This window comes from Trametes versicolor (assembly GCF_000271585.1).
Source record: "Trametes versicolor FP-101664 SS1 unplaced genomic scaffold TRAVEscaffold_3, whole genome shotgun sequence".
Taxonomy (NCBI): Eukaryota; Fungi; Basidiomycota; class Agaricomycetes; order Polyporales; family Polyporaceae; genus Trametes; species Trametes versicolor.
In genome coordinates, this window is record NW_007360323.1 from 1,613,061 (window position 1) to 1,635,328 (window position 22,268).

Genomic DNA, 22,268 nt, shown 5'->3' on the forward strand with positions numbered 1-22,268 from the left:
GCGCGTCCGCTATGGATACACTATAGGCAGCCAGCACTGCCCGCTTCCCCAAAATACAAGATACACAAAAACTATGACGCCCTCACCAGCGCGAGCCGCGCCGATACTTCTGCTTGCGAACGGACGAGGTTCGCGAGGTAGGAGACCATGAGGGTATCCTGTGGAGTGGATGAGCACGCTGCTTGGAGGTCGGATGTGGAGGAGTACACACCTGGAGGTGCGAGTTGAACTCGCCCTTTTCGAGGTCCTCCGTGCTCGGTCCCAGCGCGTCCATGAGGTACCGCCCAACGGCGGCATCCCCTTTCACCGCACCGGACAGGACGGACTGCACATACGCGAGGACGCGGTCAAGCATGTCGGATACTTCCTGGAGGGAACGCTCGAGGAGCTCGAGGTCGCTTGCGGGGTTGGTGAAGGTGGCATTGGCGGGGTTTGCGGGGATGGAGGTGAGGAGGTCGACTGGGGCGAACCGGTGTGAGCTGCGGTAGATGGAGAACAGCGGGGAATACGTACGACCACTGCGCTCGGCGTCGTTGAAACGGAGCTCGCAAGGAATCGGTACAAATACACAGTTCTCGGGCTTCGGGTTAACACCAACGGGCGATCTGCAGGTCGCACATTAGGCCATAGGTAGGTCAAACGAGCGCGAAGTCGGCTTACCCTACGAAAGCCTTGACACCAGCCTGTTGTCCTTCCTCGACACCAGTGTTAACGGCTAGGTGGATAGCTTGGTGCGGCGTGGTCTCTTGCGTGTAGAAGTTTTGGATGAGCGCCGAGTATGTGTTCAGGTTCGATCCGGTCGAGTACCTGCAAAGCGGTATGAGCACCCGCTAAATACTCCTAAGACGCAGCGCGAACTCACCAGCCGACAATGACCTCCTTCGGGCTGACCTTGTGGTGGAGGTCGTACATCGTGCGGTGGTACTCCATGTCCACCGCGACCTGCTCCTCCGTCTCGCTATGGAGGACCGCGAACGACGAGCGCACCTCGACCTCGCCGTTCTCCGAGCGCGTCCCAAGCAGCGTCCCAATCACGCGCTCCTGCGTGTCATTTCTTCGCAAGAAGTGGTCGAGAATCGAGAAGAGAGCGACCGGGTGGACGGTCACCGATGTCGGGGTGCGCCTGTGTGCGATCGCGCGTCAGATTGCAGCTCTTTTTGCTGGTGAATGCACGGAAATCGTACCCGGGTGCGACCGTGAAACCCGGCGCGGTGTTTTGGAGGTAGATTGCGGAGGTGGGGGGTCCGAGCGGCATTTTCGTGGATATGTGGAGGGCGAGGGCAGGTCAAGCGCGGCGGTATAGATGCGCGAAAGAGGCGCCCGGGCGGCCAAAAAGTTGTCGGCAACGCCCGGGGACGCCCTCAACGCCTCCTCCACGTCGTTCATCCTCACTCCCACAAAATGCCTTCAGAAGAGACAAAGGTACGCATATTTGCGCTGCATATGCGAGCTTGTACTCACAGGGGCTGTAGGAGAGAATTGTCAAGGCTGTCGACCTCGCTCGCGTACGCTGCGGCCAGCTGTATCCTCCGCACCGTGTCTGTTGCTAACTTCCGTATAGGTCGTCGCCCATTATGCGTGGATTCCTTTCATCATCTACGTGGGCTACACTCGGAGCAACCCCCAGCCCTCCTTGATCAAGTGCGTAACTCTTGTCCTGTACTGCTGGCAGCGGTTGACCTCTCCCCAGGCTCATCAGCCCCCTCGCATGATCATACACGCACTTGTATACACTGTACTCACCACCACCTAATTCGAGCCCCTCTTCATTGCACCGTCCAGTTCTTGCCATTGTGAGCCTTGATTTCGGGTCTGTTGTGCCAGGTGAGCCGCCGTCTGCTTGGTTCGGGACTGTGATTATATATGTCGTGGTGGCATCAGTACGGTGTCCCGAATGTGCCGCCGCTGTAACCTCTTTGTTGCACGGTTTATGTGAGTGGCGTTAACGTGTAGAATTGACAAGGCCAGATATGAGTCCTCTTTAATGTTCCCAGTTCTCGATGCGAACATTTGTTTACGACTTTACGCCCACAGGATATGACAGACAGCAATAAGACAACGATGCAACTACGTACAGTGCAATGAAAGCGTGAAATGAAAGCAAAGCAAAGCCAGACATCAAGTGACATTACTACAAATATACCCTCCTCAGATCCGCCGCACCTGTGATCCTCTTGCAGATCGGACAGAGCTTGGTAGAGGCGAGGCAACGAAGCCAGCATTCGCGACAGCACGTATGCCAGCACCCGGTTGAAACGGTAGGTTCGGTGTAAGGGTCGAGACAGATGCGACATAGCAGCGATGTTGACGAAGACACCTTCGTCGATTCCTACAAGACTCGTCAGCCAGAAAGCCACCGCAGGAAATGACATGATGCTGACCAGCAATTGGACTTTGTTCTCTAGAGCGCGTATGAGCGCGGCCGGGTCGCCCTTCCTTCGCGCAAGCTCCACGGCAAGATCGGCCTGCTCGGTCTCGCTCACCCCCATAACCTCCTCCATCGTCCGTTTCGCCTCCTCGACATGCTTGCGCACAACCTTGCCCTCTTCCACCAAGGTTCGCAAACTTTTCGCCCCATTCGACACCTGCGCACCCCCACCTCCGCCCGCGTCGTCAACGTCCACATCCGCATCTGTCCCTGCGTCCGACATGCTCTCGGCGGGAGGTTCTGCGGTGCCTAGTATGTCCTCCTCTGTGAACTGCGCGACACCGAAGACGGCCTCGTCCTCGCCGTCGATGTCGATATCCTCATCAACATCCTGAACAGTACGATTCGGGATGTCGAAGCCGGTACCTATCCTGGTGCTTAGAACTGACCGAGACCAGCACCAGCTATACCACGCACCTCGGAAGCTAACGCCTTCCATAACCCCATGTATCATGCTTTCCCCCTCGACGTCGATGTCAAAATCGTCATCCACCTCTGCACTTCCCCTCCCACTTCGTCTACGTCCATCCTGCTCGCTCGTGATTCGCATATGCGCCAAGCACGAGTCCACATGGGCCTCCACGACGTCCGTGTCTCCCCGGACCATCTTGTTGCACACTGGACACTGCGTCCCCTCACCCTCGCCGCCTTCACCTCGGTGATGCCCACCCCACCAACCTTCGTCCTCTTCCTCGCGTGTGAGCTCTCGCAGTTTCTGATGTCGCTGTTTCCGGTGACGCTTCAGCATACGCAGGGTCTTCATCGTGTCCTCTATGGTCGACTCGGCCGTCGAGGACGTGCCGGGCTTCATGCTCTGACGAGCCTTCAAGGCGGACCGTCGCGCTCGAGCAGAAAGGCTGGGCGGACGAAAGGTTTAGTGGGGAGCGCGTATCAGCGGTAAGTCGACGCACCCATCATCCGGCTCGGCCTCGCCCAGGACCTCCGTCGACCCAATGGACCGAACTATCTCCTCCAGCCGCTCCGCCTCCAGAACCGCATGTTTTGACAGTAGCCGTAGAGGGATGGGCTCGTCGCATATCGGGCACTTGCGCGTCTCCGCACGTTTAGCTGAGGAACAGGGCGTCAGCGTAACAACTTGAGTAGCAGAACCGCAGTGCGCACGCTTCTTCACGGGCAGCGCGGGCTGCTTCTCCCGAGCGCGAGGAGTTGCAGCGGGTACAGACGATGAAGAAGCCTCGCTCGATTGCTCGTCTTCTGAGAGCACTTGCTGAATCGCTCGTTTCTTTCCCCTGATCGAGCGGAACGTCAGTTCGTGCGCAGACCGAGCGCTTGTTACGCTGAAACCCACTTTGCGGCTCGGCGGGCGGGCATGTCGGATGGCGGGAGGTGGGGATATATCTGTACGGTCTTGAGCACCTCCTGGGCGCTGTCGGCGATGGCGCAGCGTAGAGCAGTCGGGATGGATTGAACGTCACCGAGCTGGATGTCGGCGCGGGGAAACACGCAAGCGCCCAATGTTTGCGCGCGTGTGTGCGTCATGTGATGGTCAACTGTCCGAAAACAACGGAGATTCGACTGGCAAACGTTTTCCAGTAACGATGTTCAGGCCACTACCGCGCTCCGGACGAGGGTACAAGGACGCTGTGGACTTCTTCGAATACTTTACATACAACTTTAACAAACGACAACAGTACACGGGCGGGATCAACAACTTCATACAGACACTGAAGGCTCGCATTCAGGCGCCCTCGCCTATAAACGCGCAATAGCCACTCGATTAGACCCGAAAAGTCTGCTTTCCCTGAATGATGTCCGCAGCTGTACGCATGTGTTAGCTAGCGTGTTAATCTCAAGCCCCTGCGTGACATACCTTGCTCGGCAATGGCGTAGACGGTAGCTGCAGAAGACAATCAGTCTACAGCACTTGAAAGAAACGGATACTGCTCACACTGAGGATGGGCTGCAATGTGCAAAGGGACGACAGAAAGATCGACGACGCGGAGGTTTTCGGTGCCGTACACCTATATACTACGATCAGTCCGTCGCTGTGAGAATATTCGCACTTGGCATACCTTGAGGTGAGGGTCCACCACACCACCGCTCGCTTTCGGAAGCATCGAGCAAGAGCTCGCAGTGTCTAGATAGAAGCTAAGTCAGCAATTGCGCGACAGTTGGTTGACATGGACTTACGCCAAGTAGTCGACATGACCTTCTTGATCCAGCCTGGACAGCCGTGTTGATAAAACGCGCTATCACGAGGTCAAATGAAGACTTACCGACGATTTCTTCGTCTGTTTGAACCTCGGGGCCAGGGTTCAATTCCTTGGCTAATGCTACGATTCAGCAGAACCCGCAAGACATAGAGCCGTGATAACTTACTGGTCATGTCCTTGAGTGGAGCTATGTTGCGCAGGCTCCTCGCAAACTTCACCATCTCGACCCAGACTTGAAGATCTAAGACATGTACATGAACGACAGATCCGGGAACTTCCATATGCCGGTACTATCAACTTACCGACTTCTTCGTCGAAGTAGCGAGGATCAAACTGGGCATCTACAGCCGGGTCCTTAGATGATGCATGCTGTTCAAACGCGTCAGCAGGCGTGCATGCTTGAACGACAATATACTTACGATAGTCCCTCTGGAGAAGGTATGGTTTGTCGCAGCATAGAAGGAGACGTAACGCTTCCCCTTCTCTGGTGGGTCTAGGTAGAAGTGAGATCAGCCGTTGCGTACAATGATGGCAGAGTTGAACGTACTCGGCTGAGAGCACATCCCCGGGAAACTGATGAACTCGCAGCCAACGCCATCTTTGAGACGCTCGAGAGATATCTTGTACTGCTCGAGCAGGCCAGGCGGATAGGTGTTACCATTCTTCATCATCTTGTGTTCCGCTGCTTCAAAGATCTCGTCTGCTCTCGGGCTGATTTCGCTCAGCTTGGCAAAGGCGAACCCGACAATACCCGTAGTGAAGATACCGGTACCGGTGGAACTGGAGCGAATGATGAGCGGCCGTAAAGTAAACGAAGATACAATACGTACTGCAACTCGACGTGCTTCTCGAGCACGGCGGGATCCGCCAGGAGGTCCATGGTGTCAAATTCAACATCATCTCGGAGCTCTGACGAAGAAACATTACTTGGTGTTTATCGAAGTCCGCAATGTGACTGCTCACCGAAGCTGATGGCGACGTTCATGTGCTCTTGCACATTGCTACCAACGCCCGGGAGGTCAACCTTGGTGGGGATGCCGATCTTGCGGAGAATGTTGGGGTTTCCTATGCCTGAAAGCTCAAGTAGCTGAGGACTCTTCAGAGCGCTTTCAGAGAGGGCGGTTCAGCATGGTGAACTCTCATTATCTATACTACAGATATACTCACCCGGCGCTCAGGATGATATCTTTCTTAGCACGAACGGTGTAAACCTGGCCCTTGTGCTCAAATTCGACCGACTCGGCAACAAATTGCGATCCGTCATCGGACGCCGGGATGACCCGGTTGACATGTGCGGAAACGAGCACGGTAAAGTTTGAGCGATCCTTGTACGGAAGATAGAACGCCTATACTCCCGCCGCAAATCAGACCGTGTCTTCCAGGAAGGGCAATGATGAAAAACTCACAGTAGTCGCATAACTCCGTGTGTGCGTCTTGGGATCGTATGTGCACGGCGCGAAGTACACCCCTGCGGGCTGTCGACAGAGGGGTCATTGATTATCGCAGGCACGAACGGAAGTGACATACGTCGCCGTTCATCTGCGGCCAGGGAGTTAGTGGGCTGCGCGCGGTTATAAATAGCAGTTCACATACAGGTCTCGCAGCTTGTGGGATGCCGGCGTTCAACAGCGTCTAGTCGGGTGCATTAGCAACGAGTGCGTGTACCGTTCAGCAGACAGCGTGGCACCTCTTGGACTTTCAACTCCGACTGGTCGATAGTTGCAGGGTATGCGATAGCCAGCGGCCCTGTGGATGACGTCGTAAGGCCAAATAGATTTGAACTGGTTCATGTACTGGCACTCACCGCTTGTACCCATGTTCCACGTATCGAACTTCATATTCATGTTCTTCTGGACGTCTTCATTCGGCGGCACGAAGCTACATAACGCTAACTCAATGCGTGATAGGGAAAGCCATCTGGCGACAACACTCACCCTTCGGTACGATGGATGTATCTCTCAAAGTTCGACCAGTTCCAGCCGGGGTTGCCAAGACGCTCGAAATCTATAACTGACGTCAACCACGGCTCGCATCGAAGTAGCTCAATCTTCTGACCATCGATGTCTTGCTTAGGCGGCTTGATCCAACACAAGAAGTTGATGCCGGAGCTACCTCCAAGACCCTTCCCTCTGCAACGCGTCTCAATATGGCGCACATGATAAAGGAGGCGCATATACTGACCTGTGCCACATATGCGCACTATCCCCAGTCAGTTTCTGCTTGGTCTATAACGTACAATGAGACGCCGCAAGACGGTGGCGGAGGTCATGAGACACACCGTTTCGTGATTCCACGAGTACTCCTGCCTCCCAAAGTGGCTACCGTATGAGGCCGGGCGCACTAATAGTTTAACAGAGGTCATGAGGCTCAAAGTTCTATTTAGCTCTCGAGACAGCACTCACATAGCGCCATGTCTCCGATGTTCGCCTCGCCTGCCTCCAAGACAAGAACCGAGTTCTGAGGGTCTTCACTGAGGCGGGCAGCGAGTGTGAGACCGGCAGTCTACCAGACAGTGTACATTAGTGCACGCAGCCAGGCCGGTCCACCCGACACCACATACCCCTCCACCTAGAAGCAACGGTGCGGGTTAGCGATGGTTTTGTGAGTGCATACATCGTTCTGAGAAGATCAACATACCGCAGACGATGAAGTCGAACGTCTTGTCTTTGACGTCATCTACCGTAGTCGTAGACATGATGCAACGAAAGGGGAGGGTCAGGAAGCTCTGGCGTGTCGCACGACAGGACGGGGGAGATGGGACGAGACACGATGGGGACGACGCGAGGCGGGGTTATTATATAGGGCCATTTGCGGGGGCGCCCTGCGGTCAACCGGTTATGGTTCTGGTTCTGGATACGTTGATGAGCTGTCTGGCGGGGGAGGTGACGGGGCGTCCACGCCAAACAACGCGCCTATCTGGGAAAGACCGTTGCCAAATCAGGCAGACTTCTCCCTCCACAGAACCTTACCTGGGCGACACGCACCGGCCGAGTTCACGGATATTACATATCACACTCGAGCTTCTCTTGTCGACGCTATCAAAGACCGCGGCGCCATCGGCAGCGTCAGGGAAGCTGGGGTGTTCCACCATCGCTGTGGTCTCACCAGCTCAACGCTCTGCTTCAGAGGGTGAGCCGCCCCACATGGTTCGTGACAACATTTTCAGGGCTTTTCGGATCAAGGTAGAGCATCATAATGCCACAGCAGCATCTGCGCACTACGCGGTCAGTCGAGACGATAGCGCATGTACCATATATGACGGCATTTACTCACAGATAGTACTCCGCTCGGTAGACGCATTAGAGGCAACGTACACATGCCCTCGTGGACTGCCGCGTTCTCAAGAAGCCTTACTGGAATGTATACTTGAAGATACGGACGCGCGAAATTTGCCAATCTTTCTCAGTCAGCAGAAAGACGGAGTCCGATCTTCGAGACGTAATACACGCCCCGGGCCTACAAATCTGGAGAAAGTCAAGAGCTGTCAACCAGCGAGTTGCACGTTACGACGTACATGGACAACGATCCCGAGGCCATCTCGGACTTGTTCAATGTGGCAGTCATTTGAGCCTCGCAGCAATCTCAACCGAAGCTTACGAGGCAAGGACAGGCCCGTTGATGAAACTTTGAACAGAGGTGCGCATGGGCGCCTGTGAGCCCGACGCGCCACCGGCACTGCCGCCACAACTTGGTTCACTTCATGCTTACTCTCTTGCCACGTGTGTGCCTTTTAGACGATCCCCTTGGCGTACCAAAAGAGTCGGGCTCAAGCCTCCGACCCTGTGGCTCAATTTCGCATCTTCAGTACTTGTAGCTCTCAGTCGCGATGCGAAAGCCTGCCACTGCGGTGCACCGGCGACATCACACCGGAGGTCGAGACGCAAAACCTCCTCCGAAGGTGGCGTCTTCTGCAACTCTCGACAATTAGTCTCCATCTATGTCCAAAGGACAGGCGTTCTAGGCCCCCTTAGACAACATGCGGGACTGACAAGGGCAGGCGATTTCTGGGCTGCCAAATTTCGTCGTCAAGAGGAGATGCCGTCGGCTCACTCACAAGCCATGATCGCCACCAACTCCGGCAGAACCGATGGTATGTCATCTCGGAGAGTCCGGGCCATCCCTGGCACTCTGGACCTCATGTCGGTACCTGGTAAGTATCCGTGGTATCCCACCATGGTTTCAGTTTGCACACACCGTACCAATTTCCCATGCAGAGCACGCATGCTTGAAGTACGGTGCAGCTCATAACAGCCGAAATTTTGTTGCAATGACGCAGCGGTCAACCTGATCGTGCAGCTGATCGCGAGAGCCTCGCTGCCCCGTCGGTCCGGCGTTGTCGTCGTACCTGACCAACCTCCAAGGATGCCCAAGATGCCCGCTGGCTATATCCCGGATCACATGCGCGGGTAGCAGATGGCGAGCGAAGGTCAGCAGTGCCAGCTTCTTCCGTTCTCATGGAGTGATTCTAATGCTCCGTGGTACCCCGTAGGAGTGTTAAGCTCTCTTAAGCTCGTCTCTTCGAGCGGGTCGCACCTACCCCGGAGCCGGCGGTATATATTCTCCCGCCTCGCGCCTTCATCTGGCCTCTCTTCGGCGCAGGTTGCCATGCCCCTGCACGAGTCGCGCTCCCGACCGCATGCTCCCACTCGTCTCATTCGATGCGACTTTTCGCCAGCACCTCGCCCGCGCAGATGATCGCGCGTACAAACGCGCATATATAGCTCCGGGACCGGCGGCATGTAGGTAGCCCCAAGTCGACGCCACGATGTTCGTCCTCCCCTTCCTGCTGCTCTCGTTCTCCTGGCTGGCGAGCGCCCTGACGTACAAGGCTGCTGACATTTCCTCGCTCGCGATCGTGGAGAAGGCGGGCATCAAGTACACGGACGGCGGCAAGGTCACGCCCTTCGAGACCATCATCCACAACCATGGCGCGAACACGGTCCGCATCCGCGTGTGGACGGCGGGCGACTACAACCTGCAGTATGGGCTGGCGCTTGCAAAGCGCGTGAAGGCGGCCGGCCTGACGCTGGTCGTCGACCTGCACTACAGCGATACCTGTGCGTATGCTTCGTCTTACCCCAAACGAACCTTTGTCTCACATACTAATATCGTTCTTTGATGCGATGACGTAGGGGCTGACCCTGGTCACCAATCTATTCCCTCTGGGTGGCCCACGGACTTGGACGGACTGAACACTCAAATTTGGCAGTTCGTAGTATCCATTGTGTCCACCCTGTGTCGCACCAGTTGACATTTCGCGCTTCGTAGATACACGAAGGATGTCGTAACGAGCTTCTCCAGCCAGGGTACTCCGATCGACATCTTGCAGGTCGGCAACGAAATCAACGGCGGCTTCCTCTGGCCCGTCGGACAAATCTCATCCAAAGGCATCAACCCCGTCTCGCAGTTGCTCCACTCCGCCATAAACGGCGCCAAAGCCGCCGGCAACCCGAAGATCCTCATCCACCTCGCGAACGGCTGGGACTGGTCCGGGCTGAACTCGTTCTTCGGCAAGGTCTTCATCCAGGGCGCGCTCTCCGCGGACCAGGTCGACATCATCGGCGTGTCCTTCTACCCGTTCTACGACTCCGGCGCGACACTCGCGGCGCTCAAGTCGTCGCTTACGAACCTCGCGAACACGTTCAAGAAGCCGATCGTCGTCGCGGAGACGGACTGGCCGGTGACCTGCACGGGCGCGAAGCTGACGGAGCCGAGCATCGCCGTGTCGACGAGCGGGCAGCAGACCTGGGTCGGCGACATCAAAAACGTCCTGACGGCTCTCCCCAACGGGCTCGGCCAGGGTATATGTGCGTACTCGCTGCACCCTCCGCGCTACGACACCTATGCTGACGAAGGTGTACTCACAGTTTACTGGGAACCCGGTTGGATCGGCAACGCTGCCCTCGGATCGGGCTGTGCGGTACGTTTGCGGCCGCGACGTCTCTTTCCGCCGTAGCTGACAGGAATTTGTATAGGACAACCTCCTTGTTTCTTCCACCGGGGCCACTCGGGACTCGATCAACATTTTCACCAACGATATGTGAGGATCGCTGTGCGATGTTGTCGAGCACTTGCAGTTGTTTTGGCACCATTTTGTGTATAACAAACCAGCATCACTTTAAGAAATATCCGTGCAGCACTTTGCTTGTCTATGCGTGAATTGCTCGGCATGCGACTGGTCACTGGACGGGTCAGGGGAGTGATCGGGCCTTGCGTCCGATCTGCTACGAGCATGAGATTGGCCGGAGCTAGTCCGGGCCTGCCGGATCCGCTGACAGGCGGGACCAACCGCGGGCGCCTAGATGAGATGAGGGGTATAGCTGTCCGCGTGTGGCGGAGGGCTGATGTCCTCATATCACGCCCACCGCAGCTGGCTCCTGCCCAACTCTCTTTTCTTGCGTCCTGTGTCGGCATAGAGTCTCTCGGGATGCGCCTCTCGAGCGTACGACTGCACGCCAATGCCATCTTGCCCCGCCGGACGTCCTCTGCCCTTGTGCGTCACCACAGAGCCGCACTCCGGGGGGTGGCCCGGTCTGGGATAGTCCAGAAGTCCCGATTCAATTCCTCCCTCTCAATTCAAAAGGAGAGGCCATTTGAGGATGGCCATCATTTACACGTTAGCGAGGCGCCACCACGACCGACCACCCAAGGTGCGTAGTTTGTACATTGATTTGTCTCCGCCCGTCCTGACGTGGTTTGCGTGATCAGAGCGTCCAAACTCGCCTTTAGAGCAATACTACAAGCTCGTAGAGTCTGGGACACTACGAGGAGACGACCACCAAGAGCGTATAATCGGGAAGCTTCAAAGACTCCATGATGACCTCTTACACTATGAGCCGCATAATATCGCACACACCCCGGCCTCCAATTCGCTGGTGAGTGCTAGCGAACTCCGTTTCTCGTATTCTTCAGCGAACCTGGAAGCTCTCCCAGATCTCGCGCCTCTTCACAAGACAGCTTGGAGCCGCGCCTGTCACCGCCCCCACGAATGCGCCGAAGGGCCTCTACCTGTACGGCGACGTCGGCACTGGCAAGACCATGCTCATGGACCTCTTCTACCACACTCTACCACCGCACATCAAGCGCAAGCGAAGAGTGCACTTCCATGCGTTCATGATCGATGTGCACAAACGCGTGCACGCGATGAAGGCGAAGCTCGGTGCACGAGGAGGCGACCCCATCGAGCCTGTAGCGCGGGATTTGGCGCAGGAGGCGTATGTGCTGTGTTTCGACGAGTTTCAGGTGCGGTGAGCGAGAGGACACATTTGGCGCGTGCATGAGCTGAACAGAACTTGTAGGTTACCGACATCGCAGATGCGATGATTCTGCGACAGCTGTTTGAGAAGCTAATGAACTTTGGGGTCGTATCCGTCATCACTTCAAAGTGAGCATGGCCGGATATCGGTCTGCGGTGCGCGGTCTGACGTTTACCAGTCGACACCCAGACGAGCTCTACAAGAATGGCATTCAGCGCCAGAGCTTCGTACCGTGCATCGAGATTCTGAAAGAGCGGTTCGAGGTCACAGATCTTGACTCGGGAACAGGTGCGTCTCGTTCGCACCCTCCCAATGCTGAAATTCCGGTTGCTGATCAAGCACGCTTAGATTATCGCCGCATTCCCCGAACATTGTCGCACGTGTACTACGACCCCCTGACGCCCGAGAACCAGGCCGAGTTCGAGAAGCTGTTCAAGGCATTCGCATCGCACGACAACGAGCCAATCACCCGCAACCGCAAGCTGCATGTCTGGGGCCGCGAGGTTGCTGTACCACAGAGCACGCGTACCGTCGCGAAGTTTGGCTTCCTAGACCTGTGCGGGAAGCCGATGAGCGCAGCGGATTACATCGAGATCACGAAGACCTTTGGCACTATTTTTGTGACGGACGTCCCGAAGATGGGTTTGAGTCAGAAGGACATGGCGAGGAGATTCATCACGTTCATTGATGGTGTGTCGAGTTCAAAATTCAACGTTTTCCTTACGCTAATCAAATCACCCCTATAGCTTGCTACGAGAACAAGGTGAGATCATTCACAACGAGCGATTACTAGTACAGATCATTGACCCTATTGGTCCTTTCAGACCAAGCTCTTCATCTCTTCCGAGGTGCCCATCTTCCAGATCTTCTCGAACGACCCCAACGCGAAGGGCGAAGACATCTCCGACCACATGCGAAGTGTCATGGATGATCTGGTAAATCAACTTTCTTCAATGGTACGGCAACATCCGCTGACCACCCATCACAGGGCATTTCCAGCGACATCATCGGCGCGAGCTCGATGTTCACAGGAGACGAGGAGTTGTTCGCGTTCGCGCGCTGTTGTTCCCGTCTCGTGCAGATGGGCAGTAAGGAGTGGGCCGAGACGGCCGGTGTGCAGTGATCGCCTCGGGCAGGACGAAGACGTATCTGGGAGTCTCATATGGTACCTTGCTTGGATGCTTGGATCTAGTCTGTGGGGATTGTTGGGCTAGCCCCAGACCGTGCTTTGGATATCTACACGCTATTGTGCTCCTATATCTTACATTACTTGTTGTATACTTACTGCTCGGTTCTCTACGCTACGGGGGAAGACACTTATCATCGTGTCGGACTTCCATGGCCAGGGCTCATTCGTATGAACTTAAACTTTGATTAGAAACGATAAGTTGCGCAGCGTTTTCTGAACCATCTTTCATACATATCGGGCTTGAACACGCACTACGTGTACCTCCTTCCGGGTTCGTCAAAGCACTTACTACAGTCGGCGTGTCTGTTCAAGTGTACACCAGACCATGGCACCTCCACCAGAGCCGTTCCGTCCGGCGCTTCTCATCGTGGACGTTCAAGAAGACTTTTGCCCACCGGTAAATCTCATCTTGATCAGGACCGTCAAAATTGAAGACATGAACTAATACACATATGTCTGTAACACAGGATGGCGCGCTCGCCGTACCTGGCGGCCGGGAAATCCTCCCAATAATCAACGAGCTCCTCGAGCTCCCCTTCGTCCTCAAGATCGCGACGAAGGACCACCACCCGCCCGACCACGTCTCCTTCGCCTCAAACCACTTCAACGCGCAGCCCTTCCTCTCCACCACCACCATCACCAACCCCGCCAACCCCGCAGAGACGTACGAGACGCGCCTCTGGCCCGTCCACTGCGTCACGGGCACCCCAGGCAACGCGCTCGTCCCCGCGCTCACCCTCACGCGCCTCGACGCCGTCGTCGAGAAGGGCACCGACCCGCGCGTGGAGATGTACTCCGCGTTCCGTGCCCCGCTGCGCTCCCCGCCGCTCGCGGCCGCGACGAGCGACCTCGAAGCCCGCCTCCGCGCGGCGCGCGTCTCGCACGTGTTCGTGGTGGGACTCGCGGGCGACTACTGCGTGAAGGCGTCGGCGCGGGACAGTGCGGAGCTGGGGTGGCGCACGTATGTGGTGGAGGAGGCTGTGCGCAGCGTCGGAGGCGCCGCGGCGTGGGCGGAAACTGTGGCTGAGCTGGAGGGTGTCGGCGTGACCGTGGTGCACGCTGATGGCGAGGAAGTGGGGTGGGTGAGAGCGTCGGGTGGTCAGGTGTAATGTATATCCAGCCCTCGGGAGCGGAGAGGATCAATGCATAATATGGGGTACTTCGAGGGAGTCGGGGATAACTTCGCAATTTAGCAGGTGGAGCGTGCTCCAACCACACCTCTCTCATCGGGTGGAGCATATCGCGTGTAGGGTGTGGCTGCGCAGAGCAGTATAGACCGTGGTAGAACCATGCAACGGGATATCCGAGCCACGATGGGCAGTTCAAGTGACATTTCGAGGGACTCGGCGGGTATTTTGGACCACTTCTTCCCCTACCTCAAGGCATCTGATTTCCACTGTGGAGAACACATACGAACATCCCCTTCCAGCATAGCTGTGTAGCGAGTAGATCGAAGTAGATCGAAACCAGGGTAGCCGCAGCATATATATACCGTCATTTTGCAGCTCAAGGCAGAGCGAGTCCTTCGTTCCATAGTTGGTAAGCGCATACAGACCGGTATCATGGGGGATAAGTTAACGGGAACACTAAGAAGAAATTCGCACCGCTAGATCGTTTCTAAAATTTGCTTTCCCCATCGCTCGACCGTCGATAGAAGATCCCTTCCACGACGTTCCTTCTAGGATATGCCCCACCTTAGGATGCCGGCCCCACGAGCACATCGCGCGCGGTTATTAAATGCACCCGCCCCAGGTGGATCCCGTCGGATTTAAAGGTTGTTCATTTGCAGTTGATTCTCTGTGGCTGCCATGCACGAGGCGGCTCACTCGTCTTGCACTAGTCGGATTCGCCTGGCACACCGTCCCTGGAAAGAACGCACACATCAAGCACCGTCCAGACGCAAAGACTCGGAGGCATGACGATATGCACGCGAGACGCAGAGGGAGGGGAATTCATAAGAACTGATGTAGTTGTGTCGCACTGGTAAGCCCAAGAAGCCCCATCCCGCCACGCCGCCGCTGCGAGAGATCCGGAGATAATAGATGGCCCATGCCTGTGGCCTGCCGCCCAGGTCAATAATTGTAGATCGCGCCGCTCCACCCGTGCCTTTCCCCCCGGCCACGTCGAGCCAGCATACCCAGTGCCTCTCTCAGGCCCTCTCTCGCTTATCCAAGGCACCCCGGATGCCATCGTGACCCGCCTCGGGGATCTAGAAGCAAATATTTGGTGAGCACTTACCACCTCGTCAATGCGCTCACGTCTGCGCTCGTCGTCCGCCCCAGCACCATCTCGCTCACGACTCTTCCCGTCCCGAGGCTCAAGGAGATTCCCCATGGACCGTGGCCCGTCGCGACGAACACCCCACCCGCCCCGTCGTGCCCGGGCGGCTTCACCCCATCGCCGAGGTCCGCAACATGCATCCGCGAGATAATCGGCCGCCCCGTCGCGCTCACCGGGCGGAAGCACAACGCCTGGCTGCGCAGCTCGATGTCCTCCCCACACAGCTCATGCGCGACCGCGAGCAGCTTGGCGACCTCCGCGGGGGCGACCTGTGCGTCCGTGGGCAGCGCCGGGAGCGCCGCCGCGGCCGGGTTCAGGCCGCCCAGCCAGACGTCCCCCGCGGTGCGTGAGAAGATCTCGGGCGAGAATCCGTGCGCGCCGGTGAAGATCGCGTGGGAGGGGCTCGCCCCGAGGTACACCTGGGAGTCGTGCCGGCGGGGCAGGGGCAGGGACGGGCTGCTAGGCGCCTGTGGCGCGTGTGGGTCCGCCTTCGGAGTAGGATTGGGGGGCGGCCAGTGCTTCGCCTTGAACGTGACGGAGTACCCTGCGAGGTGCGTGATGCGCGGGATGCGGTTCGCGTTCGGGAAGAGGGCGGTGTAGACCTGCGGCGTCCAGCAGCCGGCGGCGATGACGACATTGTCGCAGGGGATGTCGACGGTGCGCGCGCGCCCGTCGACCGTCTTTGCTAGGAGGCCGAGGTACTCGACGCGGATGCGCGTGAGCCCGCCCGGGTTGTCCTCGTCCAGCCATAGCTTGGTCGCGCGGGCGGGCTGGTGGAGGGTGACGCCGGCGGCGAGACACTGCTCGAGCAGGAACTCGCACAGCTGCCAAGGATGTCTGGGTGCAGCACTGAGGATCCTAAGAAGAAAGAACCGGGCGCGAGACGACGTACAGCTGAGCAGTGGACTTCCTGTCCGATATCATCTGTAGCGCGTCTGGCCTTGCGCGGAGCCATTTGGGCAGCTCGTCTGTGTCATCGACCGACACGCTCCTATCCGAGTGTGCCTTCTCGACATTGTCTTCGAGTACGCTCGCCCGGCTTGTGTTTTGGCGGAGCCAGTCAAGGCCGCCCTGGCCCTGGCTGCCATTGCGGCCAGAGATGGGGACATCTTGACCACTCGCGCTGCTCTGCTCTGTAGATTCTGCGTCCGCACCGCGATCCGATCCGGAGGCGAGCCCGGGATCGAGGTCGGGGTCGTCGGAGTCATCGTCGAAATCGCGGTCGAGGGAGTAGGAGATGCTCTCAGAGTATGCCCATCGCGCGCGGCCGTTGTGCCTGTGGGCGAGCGCCCGATGGAGGTCGAAGGACAGGTCCCCGAGAGGCGCGATCGCGGGCGCAAACCAGTCCTTCGCGATGAACCCGGCGGCCTTGCCGGACGCGGATGCAAAGAGCTCGGGGGCGGGGTCGACGAGGTGTATTCTGTGGTCTGGGGGCGCGAGCTCGGCGAGGGAGTGGGCGGTCGCGAGGCCGATGATGCCTGCGCCGAGGATGACTGTGGTGGGCATGCTCGTGTATAATGCCGTGGCAGTCGTGGCAGGGAGCGAGCGGGATGGACAGTTGCCCGCGGGGATGTAGATGGGTCTCGCAGCAGGATCCTAAGAACCTGCGCCGGGCGCGGCTGCAGGTAGATTTGCGCGCGGGGCCATGCCGCTGCAATCCTCCGCAAGTCCTCGCCGGCGCGGTGACCTCACGCTGGGCGCCTCGCACGGCCTTACCATGCCCCAGCCGCCGGCTTCACACCGCCTCCCATTGGCCCCGTTCTCTCCCATCTACCAGGTACACAAGCTCCGGAACGCTTGCGGTCCTGCGTTTCTGCTGGTCTCGCCCATCTACACCCTCCTCCTCGACTCCAGGCCTCCGCTGCGCTGTGTGGCCGAAGGCCGCCCACGGCGCGAGAATATCATGCTGTTTATGCTCAAGAATACATGCTGTTGGTACACTGCCGTTCGTCCCACCCAGTCACTTCAAATCCGAGACGGACCAAGGATCCGGGCCTAGATCCCATTCGAGCCCTTCCCCTTCGTGTCGACCGCGAAGCTGCCCTTCGTGAGGTTCGTCGCGGTGCCCTCGCCTGATCGGATGCTCTTTCCGGTCTCCTCCTTGCCCTTCTGGAGGATGGCGGTGATCACGTCCACGTCTTTGTGCGTCCCGAACGCGTTGTCCAGCTGCTGGTTTGACGGGGTGCCGAGCAGCCCTTGTGCGCCCTGGTTCGACCAGAACACCTGGAACGCTGTGTGCATCGCGCCCTATCAGCGCACGCACATCCACGGGCAACGAAGGCACTTACCATCGACGACCTCCGTTAATGGGACGGTGCTAGATCGCTGTCAGTCAGTCTTGGACGTCCGGACGTGCACAAAGGGAATGTGCCATTACGTGTCTGCAGAGATAGTGTCAGCATGCGCCGTGCTCGCAGACGAGCAGCGTACGTACCTCCTTCCTTCCACTTCTTGAACTGGAGGGTGTAAAGACAGGCGTGAGCACTACGATCACACGCGATCGCCACTCGATGGACGCACCTCTGCGGGGTTGACGATGACAATGAAGTCCTCGTTGGCGTCAGTCTTGTACACGACCTTCGTAAGCTCGCGACCCATGGTGTGCGGTGGTTGTGCGGTGGTGTAGAGGCGGTGTTGTGCGATGAGGAGGGAGAGCAGGGGAGTGCGTATGTGCGTATGCAGCAGGAGCGAGCACGGGCGGCGAGTATATGAGGGGCGCGCGGGGGAGTGACGTCATGGGTGCCCGCGCTCGCGTGACATCATCCAGACCACTCTCGCAGCCTCTCGCTGGCCCGCGCATCGATCCCCACGCCCGCCAGCCAAATCACCCGCCCTATCACTCCAGATCGTTCCCGGCCATTGCATGCGCTCATCGCGACTCAGGCAGACTCACGCTGACATCGTGCTCGCGGACGTCCGGGGCCGCGCACAACCGCGCACATGCTTGCTATACAACCGGTGACCACCTATTGACTACGTGGTCCCATGAACTCGCCCCAATCGATGGGAGCGCCCGCTGGGTTATACACTGAACCGCCGACGTCCACCAAGGGCACCAAGGAAGGCCTTGTGCAGGTGCGCCGATCAGCCAAGCCGTACACAAAGACGGAGAGGGGGCACCCACCGTCCGTGTGCGCACTGGAATGGCAATGCTGTCCCGGACAGCTTGTCGAGAAGGTTCTTGCATTGTTCCAGTGTGAGGGTGTCGTTAAACATAATGGCGCCTTGAAACGTCTTTGGTGAGTACCGATCGATCGAGGCGAGTCGTAGTGGAGCGCACCTCGACAGGCTTTTGAGTTCACGAGCTCGACGAGCTCGCGGGGACAATATCGCAGAGCCCGTTGCCACTCGTGCAAACCATCACCCATTTGAGGGGGATCGGGCTCGTGCACATATCCCTCTAATCCGTCTGATTCCAGCTTCGCTAAGTACCCCTTGATCAAGTCACGCAGCTCGTCTCCAGCCAGCAGCTGCAGTTGTACCCGTCAGCCTTGTCATTGTAGTAGATGCAGAGAAACGGACCTTGTCCGCGACAACCTCCGGCACGGTCGCGACTGCGACCTGAACATACGCTGTCTCGCCGTCCTGGGTTGCACTGGGTATGTCTTCCTGGACAGCGGAGGAACCAGCAAAGGTGATGCCCCAGCGACCAAACGCTGAACGAACGTCAGACGTCTTCGCGATCGCTCTCGCCTCCACCTGTGTCAACAATACGTTCACCGGCGGAGCGAGCACCCTCGTCCGCACACCACCCCCACCACCGCCCCCGCTCCCACCGCCGCAACGCGCACCCACCTCGGAAGGGTGACCTCCGCGCCACGACGGAGCGCACAGCTCATGCAGGAAGCGCTCGACGCGCACACGCTCGTCCGCGGCATGCTGGTCAATAAGCACAAGCGCGCGTTCCCCATGGCCATCTTCGCGATACTCATCGCCTCCACCTTCTTCTCCCGCAGCCTGCGCAGAGTGCATGATGATGCACGCCACGAACTTGCGGTCGACCTGGCCCAGCACGCGTGCGCGCGCCAGGTCGGAGGCTGTGAAGCGCGCGCGCCGCGGCGCGTCCCACGGGAGGGTTGTGGGTGCAGCCCCGGGGCGCCCGTGCGCACCGTTGCAGGCGTGCTGGCCCACCGCGTCGGCGCCGCTCGATATGACCGCGTGGATTTTGCGCTCTGATGGCCTGTACGCCTCGTTGGCGCGCAGGGCTTCCGCGATCCATGCGGGGGCCGCGGGGGCGTCGGCTGGCCGTGGGCTGAAGAGAGGCCGGTGTGCGCTCGGGAGCGTCATACGCGCCCGGGTTGTGGGCGCAGTGGAGGTATCAGCACTAGAAGGCGCTACGGAGGCGAGCTGCGGGTAGGAGTTCCCCGTCCGCGCATCGATGACGAACCGCTCCCCGGTCGCAGGGTCTGTCCACTGAAGATTGGGCGATGCCTCTTCCTCGTCAACTCCGCCATCGGTGCAATTTTTTTTCACGATGATACTGGGCAAGGGGTGCGAGGGATGATGGGGGACGGAGGACGAGCGGGAAGTCCCGCTTTGCGCGGGTCCAGTTGGATAATTTTCGCGTTCGAGTCTCCGTCTCTTGCGTGGCGACGCGGCAGCGGCCGAGGGCTGGACGTCGTGCACTCGCGGAGTCAGAAAACCGTGTTTTAGCAGCACGCGTTCGATGGTTGAGGATAGGAAGGAGGCCGTGGCAGATGAGTTCTGTCCCTTTTATGAGCGCTGACTAGCATATACGCGGCAGTCCGGCAAATATACCTGTAGTTGTACGGCGGCCTTTGCCGGCTCGATGCAGTTGTCGACGAATCGCGGCGGGATGGTGAGATTCAAGACATATACCGCCTTCTTCTCTGCCTTACGAGGAGAGCGGCGCACCGCTGCGTTCAGCGCGGAGATTAGTCTGGCCCGGCAGGAAGTCAGAGACCAATACTTACAACTGGTGAGATCGTTGGTCTTGCCCAGCTCTTCCAGGGCCTGGGAAAAGCTATCAGCGGCCGTGCGACGCTTGATGAACAACTGACGTACGTGTTTGTTAAAGGAGCTACGAGAGTACACGGCTTCTATATGTCGGTGAAGATCGCATGTTGCCATAGGATGCTTGTTGATATCTGGACGTTCCAAAATTAGCTGTACAACGTCGACGAGATCAGTAGACGTACACAAGAACTGGTATGCCTGCGTAGAATATCAGCATGAGGAGTTACATGACGCCATGTTCAGCACACCTTAGAGTACGCCCCCTGCAAGGATACGAATCCTTCGAGGCGCATGCCGTCACACTGTTCCTCTATTTCCTCGACCTCCTGTATAACAAGTAAAATGAGATGGTTCTCGCATGACGGCGACTGACAGAAACCCCACATCGGCTAGTGCTTTGCCGTATATGTGACGAAAGGCAGCTAGAGTCGATGCGGTCTACGCGTATGAGTCAGATAAGAGCTTGACCTAGAAAGGTACGAACGCAGACCTTTGGGACAGTCAACACGCGCGCTTTGGAGCGCGCGAGAGTGCCTGCTTTGTCTTTACGAGCGTTCTCTAGGGAGAAAGAGACATTCGGGAAAACGAGTGCGAAGGCCTCCACCTCTCGTTTCACAAGCTCAATCGTTCGTGAGGCATTAGGATGTGAGCGCCGGCGGATAGGAAGCTAAAAGTAGGAAGTTTGGTCAAATCATCCTCCTACCGAGCGCATATACTGACGTTGTAAAACGCGTCGCGGATTGAGACAACAGTCCCGGGCGCTTCTCGACGCCAGCGGATCGAGGGGCCCGCAAATAGCAGCTGCCCGCCCTACAACAGAATAAGCACAAGCAGTTCCGAGGAATGCTACGTACTGGCGAAGGCAAACCTTTAGTATGACTGACCAACTTTCGCGCGAATGCGCTGTTCGTGAGGAGATCTCAAGGCATGCAATGTCGGCCGCTGAGGCTAATGCTATACGCATAGATGCGTGAGAGATGTTCGGGACTCATTCCGTCACACTCGCGGTCTCTGTACCTTCACCCCGAAAGCCGAAAGTGGTTACTTCGTCCAAGGACGCAGGCGTATACGCCTTCGAGGTGCCTACGCAGTGCATCAGCTAGTGCGTGATACGACACAACGGCGCTTGAAAACCTACCGTAACGACCGTCCTGCGAGCCGCCAGCGAGAACGGTGAGTCCGTCTCGTGAAATTCCAGCGCCGTCGTCGCGGACGGAACATTCCCATTCTGCTGGATCTAGGGTGACATCTACACTGTGTGCGTTTGCATCAAGAGAGTTTTGCACGAGCTCGGAGATGATTTGAGGTAAGGACGTGAGAATCTGGGTGGACCTCAATTGAGACTGGGTCGAGGATGGCAGATACGTAATGTGGCCAGAAGGTCCGGCGTTGGCGGTTGGATGGGCACCCGTTTGCATACCCTGGCCAGATGCGTTCAGGAGTCGGGGTGGTGGTGGTCGAGAGCAGAGATGTGCGGGGCGAAACACGCGACGCTGTGCTCTCTGTCGCTCATGGAATGGATTGGGCCGAAGACCCGTCCGGTGAAGGTGAGCGTCGATGTCGAAGCCCTGTGAAGAGACGCCCATGTTGCGGGGTGCAACCCTAACCCGGGTTCCAGCTTCTGCCACGATCAACGTCGTTCCATTCTGGGACGGGACTGGGCGGCTGCTGGATCGATAGGACTCGTGAACTCCGCCGCGCACGCCGTCGTGCCCACTGGTGCCCACAGTGAGCTAACAGTCCGCGAACCTGACCTTGCGCCCGGCATGTGGTGGTTGCGAACCATCCCCCTTGTCGCCCGTCGCCGCCCTCATGACTTCCGTACGTCCCTCCGTTCCCCGAACGCCCGCCCGCGTCGTACTCACGGTGCGCCCACAGACATCCACCATCTCGTACGCCCCCGGTCCGAGCTTGTAATGCTTCACGGTGCTCAGACCTCATTTTTGTATGCGGCCCCCGGCCAC

The 22,268-nt window shown here is 58.0% G+C and overlaps 10 protein-coding genes across 10 annotated transcripts; 4 read left to right on the forward strand and 6 right to left on the reverse strand.

Moving 5' to 3' along the window:
- Positions 1-71: 71 nt before the first annotated feature.
- TRAVEDRAFT_56907 (Mov34-domain-containing protein) lies at positions 72-1,277 on the reverse strand (the record flags this gene model as incomplete). The annotated part of the gene is made up of 6 exons (XM_008036991.1): positions 1,185-1,277; positions 863-1,123; positions 661-807; positions 514-605; positions 212-459; positions 72-158 (listed from the first exon to the last, which is right to left on the reverse strand). The coding sequence occupies exons 1-6, from the start codon at positions 1,253-1,255 to the stop codon at positions 72-74; spliced, it is 906 nt and encodes a 301-aa protein (XP_008035182.1). The 5' UTR covers positions 1,256-1,277.
- A 124-nt stretch (positions 1,278-1,401) lies between these two features.
- Positions 1,402-1,712, forward strand: TRAVEDRAFT_44476 (Tom7-domain-containing protein; the record flags this gene model as incomplete). The annotated part of the gene is made up of 4 exons (XM_008036834.1): positions 1,402-1,422; positions 1,473-1,505; positions 1,562-1,641; positions 1,691-1,712. 4 exons carry the CDS (start codon positions 1,402-1,404, stop codon positions 1,710-1,712), a joined length of 156 nt encoding a protein of 51 aa, XP_008035025.1.
- A 419-nt stretch (positions 1,713-2,131) lies between these two features.
- Positions 2,132-3,928, reverse strand: TRAVEDRAFT_56908 (uncharacterized protein; the record flags this gene model as incomplete). Its single annotated transcript, XM_008036992.1, has 5 exons — positions 2,132-2,329; positions 2,382-2,794; positions 2,846-3,285; positions 3,340-3,496; positions 3,865-3,928. The coding sequence occupies 5 exons, from the start codon at positions 3,926-3,928 to the stop codon at positions 2,132-2,134; spliced, it is 1,272 nt and encodes a 423-aa protein (XP_008035183.1).
- A 162-nt stretch (positions 3,929-4,090) lies between these two features.
- TRAVEDRAFT_163064 (GMC oxidoreductase) lies at positions 4,091-7,297 on the reverse strand (the record flags this gene model as incomplete). The annotated part of the gene is made up of 25 exons (XM_008037354.1): positions 4,091-4,207; positions 4,260-4,286; positions 4,338-4,410; positions 4,462-4,526; positions 4,580-4,612; positions 4,666-4,716; positions 4,769-4,843; positions 4,905-4,971; positions 5,022-5,095; positions 5,150-5,382; positions 5,433-5,511; positions 5,566-5,708; positions 5,770-5,948; positions 6,009-6,077; positions 6,130-6,141; positions 6,196-6,234; positions 6,290-6,348; positions 6,407-6,480; positions 6,537-6,606; positions 6,658-6,731; positions 6,784-6,827; positions 6,881-6,942; positions 7,005-7,104; positions 7,163-7,170; positions 7,240-7,297. 25 exons carry the CDS (start codon positions 7,295-7,297, stop codon positions 4,167-4,169), a joined length of 1,809 nt encoding a protein of 602 aa, XP_008035545.1. The 3' UTR covers positions 4,091-4,166.
- A 1,884-nt stretch (positions 7,298-9,181) lies between these two features.
- On the forward strand, positions 9,182-10,735 carry TRAVEDRAFT_143650 (arabinogalactan endo-1,4-beta-galactosidase). Its single transcript, XM_008037355.1, has 5 exons — positions 9,182-9,659; positions 9,735-9,810; positions 9,871-10,409; positions 10,470-10,522; positions 10,578-10,735. Exons 1-5 carry the CDS (start codon positions 9,368-9,370, stop codon positions 10,644-10,646), a joined length of 1,029 nt encoding a protein of 342 aa, XP_008035546.1. The 5' UTR covers positions 9,182-9,367; the 3' UTR covers positions 10,647-10,735.
- A 294-nt stretch (positions 10,736-11,029) lies between these two features.
- On the forward strand, positions 11,030-13,293 carry TRAVEDRAFT_163067 (AFG1-like ATPase; the record flags this gene model as incomplete). Its single annotated transcript, XM_008037356.1, has 9 exons — positions 11,030-11,252; positions 11,311-11,477; positions 11,536-11,844; positions 11,901-11,986; positions 12,037-12,146; positions 12,207-12,548; positions 12,605-12,621; positions 12,683-12,793; positions 12,847-13,293. The coding sequence occupies 9 exons, from the start codon at positions 11,030-11,032 to the stop codon at positions 12,979-12,981; spliced, it is 1,500 nt and encodes a 499-aa protein (XP_008035547.1). The 3' UTR covers positions 12,982-13,293.
- Positions 13,294-13,368: 75 nt separating this feature from the next.
- On the forward strand, positions 13,369-14,255 carry TRAVEDRAFT_27188 (Isochorismatase hydrolase). Its single transcript, XM_008036619.1, has 2 exons — positions 13,369-13,444; positions 13,515-14,255. Exons 1-2 carry the CDS (start codon positions 13,373-13,375, stop codon positions 14,154-14,156), a joined length of 714 nt encoding a protein of 237 aa, XP_008034810.1. The 5' UTR covers positions 13,369-13,372; the 3' UTR covers positions 14,157-14,255.
- A 737-nt stretch (positions 14,256-14,992) lies between these two features.
- Positions 14,993-16,967, reverse strand: TRAVEDRAFT_27190 (nucleotide-binding domain-containing protein). Its single transcript, XM_008036620.1, has 2 exons — positions 16,220-16,967; positions 14,993-16,164 (listed from the first exon to the last, which is right to left on the reverse strand). The coding sequence occupies exons 1-2, from the start codon at positions 16,831-16,833 to the stop codon at positions 15,282-15,284; spliced, it is 1,497 nt and encodes a 498-aa protein (XP_008034811.1). The 5' UTR covers positions 16,834-16,967; the 3' UTR covers positions 14,993-15,281.
- Positions 16,968-17,322: 355 nt separating this feature from the next.
- TRAVEDRAFT_44482 (DUF1960-domain-containing protein) lies at positions 17,323-17,925 on the reverse strand (the record flags this gene model as incomplete). Its single annotated transcript, XM_008036835.1, has 4 exons — positions 17,323-17,558; positions 17,616-17,644; positions 17,758-17,783; positions 17,848-17,925. 4 exons carry the CDS (start codon positions 17,923-17,925, stop codon positions 17,323-17,325), a joined length of 369 nt encoding a protein of 122 aa, XP_008035026.1.
- A 368-nt stretch (positions 17,926-18,293) lies between these two features.
- Positions 18,294-21,722, reverse strand: TRAVEDRAFT_163075 (uncharacterized protein; the record flags this gene model as incomplete). The annotated part of the gene is made up of 15 exons (XM_008037357.1): positions 18,294-18,393; positions 18,452-18,551; positions 18,608-18,797; positions 18,850-20,031; positions 20,086-20,204; positions 20,262-20,301; positions 20,353-20,435; positions 20,487-20,502; positions 20,553-20,630; positions 20,689-20,742; positions 20,795-20,971; positions 21,025-21,114; positions 21,173-21,258; positions 21,322-21,387; positions 21,443-21,722. 15 exons carry the CDS (start codon positions 21,720-21,722, stop codon positions 18,294-18,296), a joined length of 2,661 nt encoding a protein of 886 aa, XP_008035548.1.
- Between the last annotated feature and the right edge of the window lie 546 nt (positions 21,723-22,268).

Excerpts from the sequence above, each read along its gene's own strand:
- TRAVEDRAFT_143650 (XM_008037355.1), top strand. The coding sequence starts at position 9,368 with ATGTTCGTCCTCCCCTTCCTGCTGCTCTCGTTCTCCTGGCTGGCGAGC. Across the intron at positions 9,660-9,734 it reads CCTGCACTACAGCGATACCT|GGGCTGACCCTGGTCACCAA; the intron begins GTGCGTATGCTT and ends GCGATGACGTAG. Across the intron at positions 10,523-10,577 it reads CCCTCGGATCGGGCTGTGCG|GACAACCTCCTTGTTTCTTC; the intron begins GTACGTTTGCGG and ends GAATTTGTATAG.
- TRAVEDRAFT_27188 (XM_008036619.1), top strand. The coding sequence starts at position 13,373 with ATGGCACCTCCACCAGAGCCGTTCCGTCCGGCGCTTCTCATCGTGGAC. Across the intron at positions 13,445-13,514 it reads AAGAAGACTTTTGCCCACCG|GATGGCGCGCTCGCCGTACC; the intron begins GTAAATCTCATC and ends TCTGTAACACAG.
- TRAVEDRAFT_27190 (XM_008036620.1), bottom strand. The coding sequence starts at position 16,833 with ATGCCCACCACAGTCATCCTCGGCGCAGGCATCATCGGCCTCGCGACC. Across the intron at positions 16,165-16,219 it reads AGGAAGTCCACTGCTCAGCT|ACATCCTTGGCAGCTGTGCG; the intron begins GTACGTCGTCTC and ends TGCTGCACCCAG.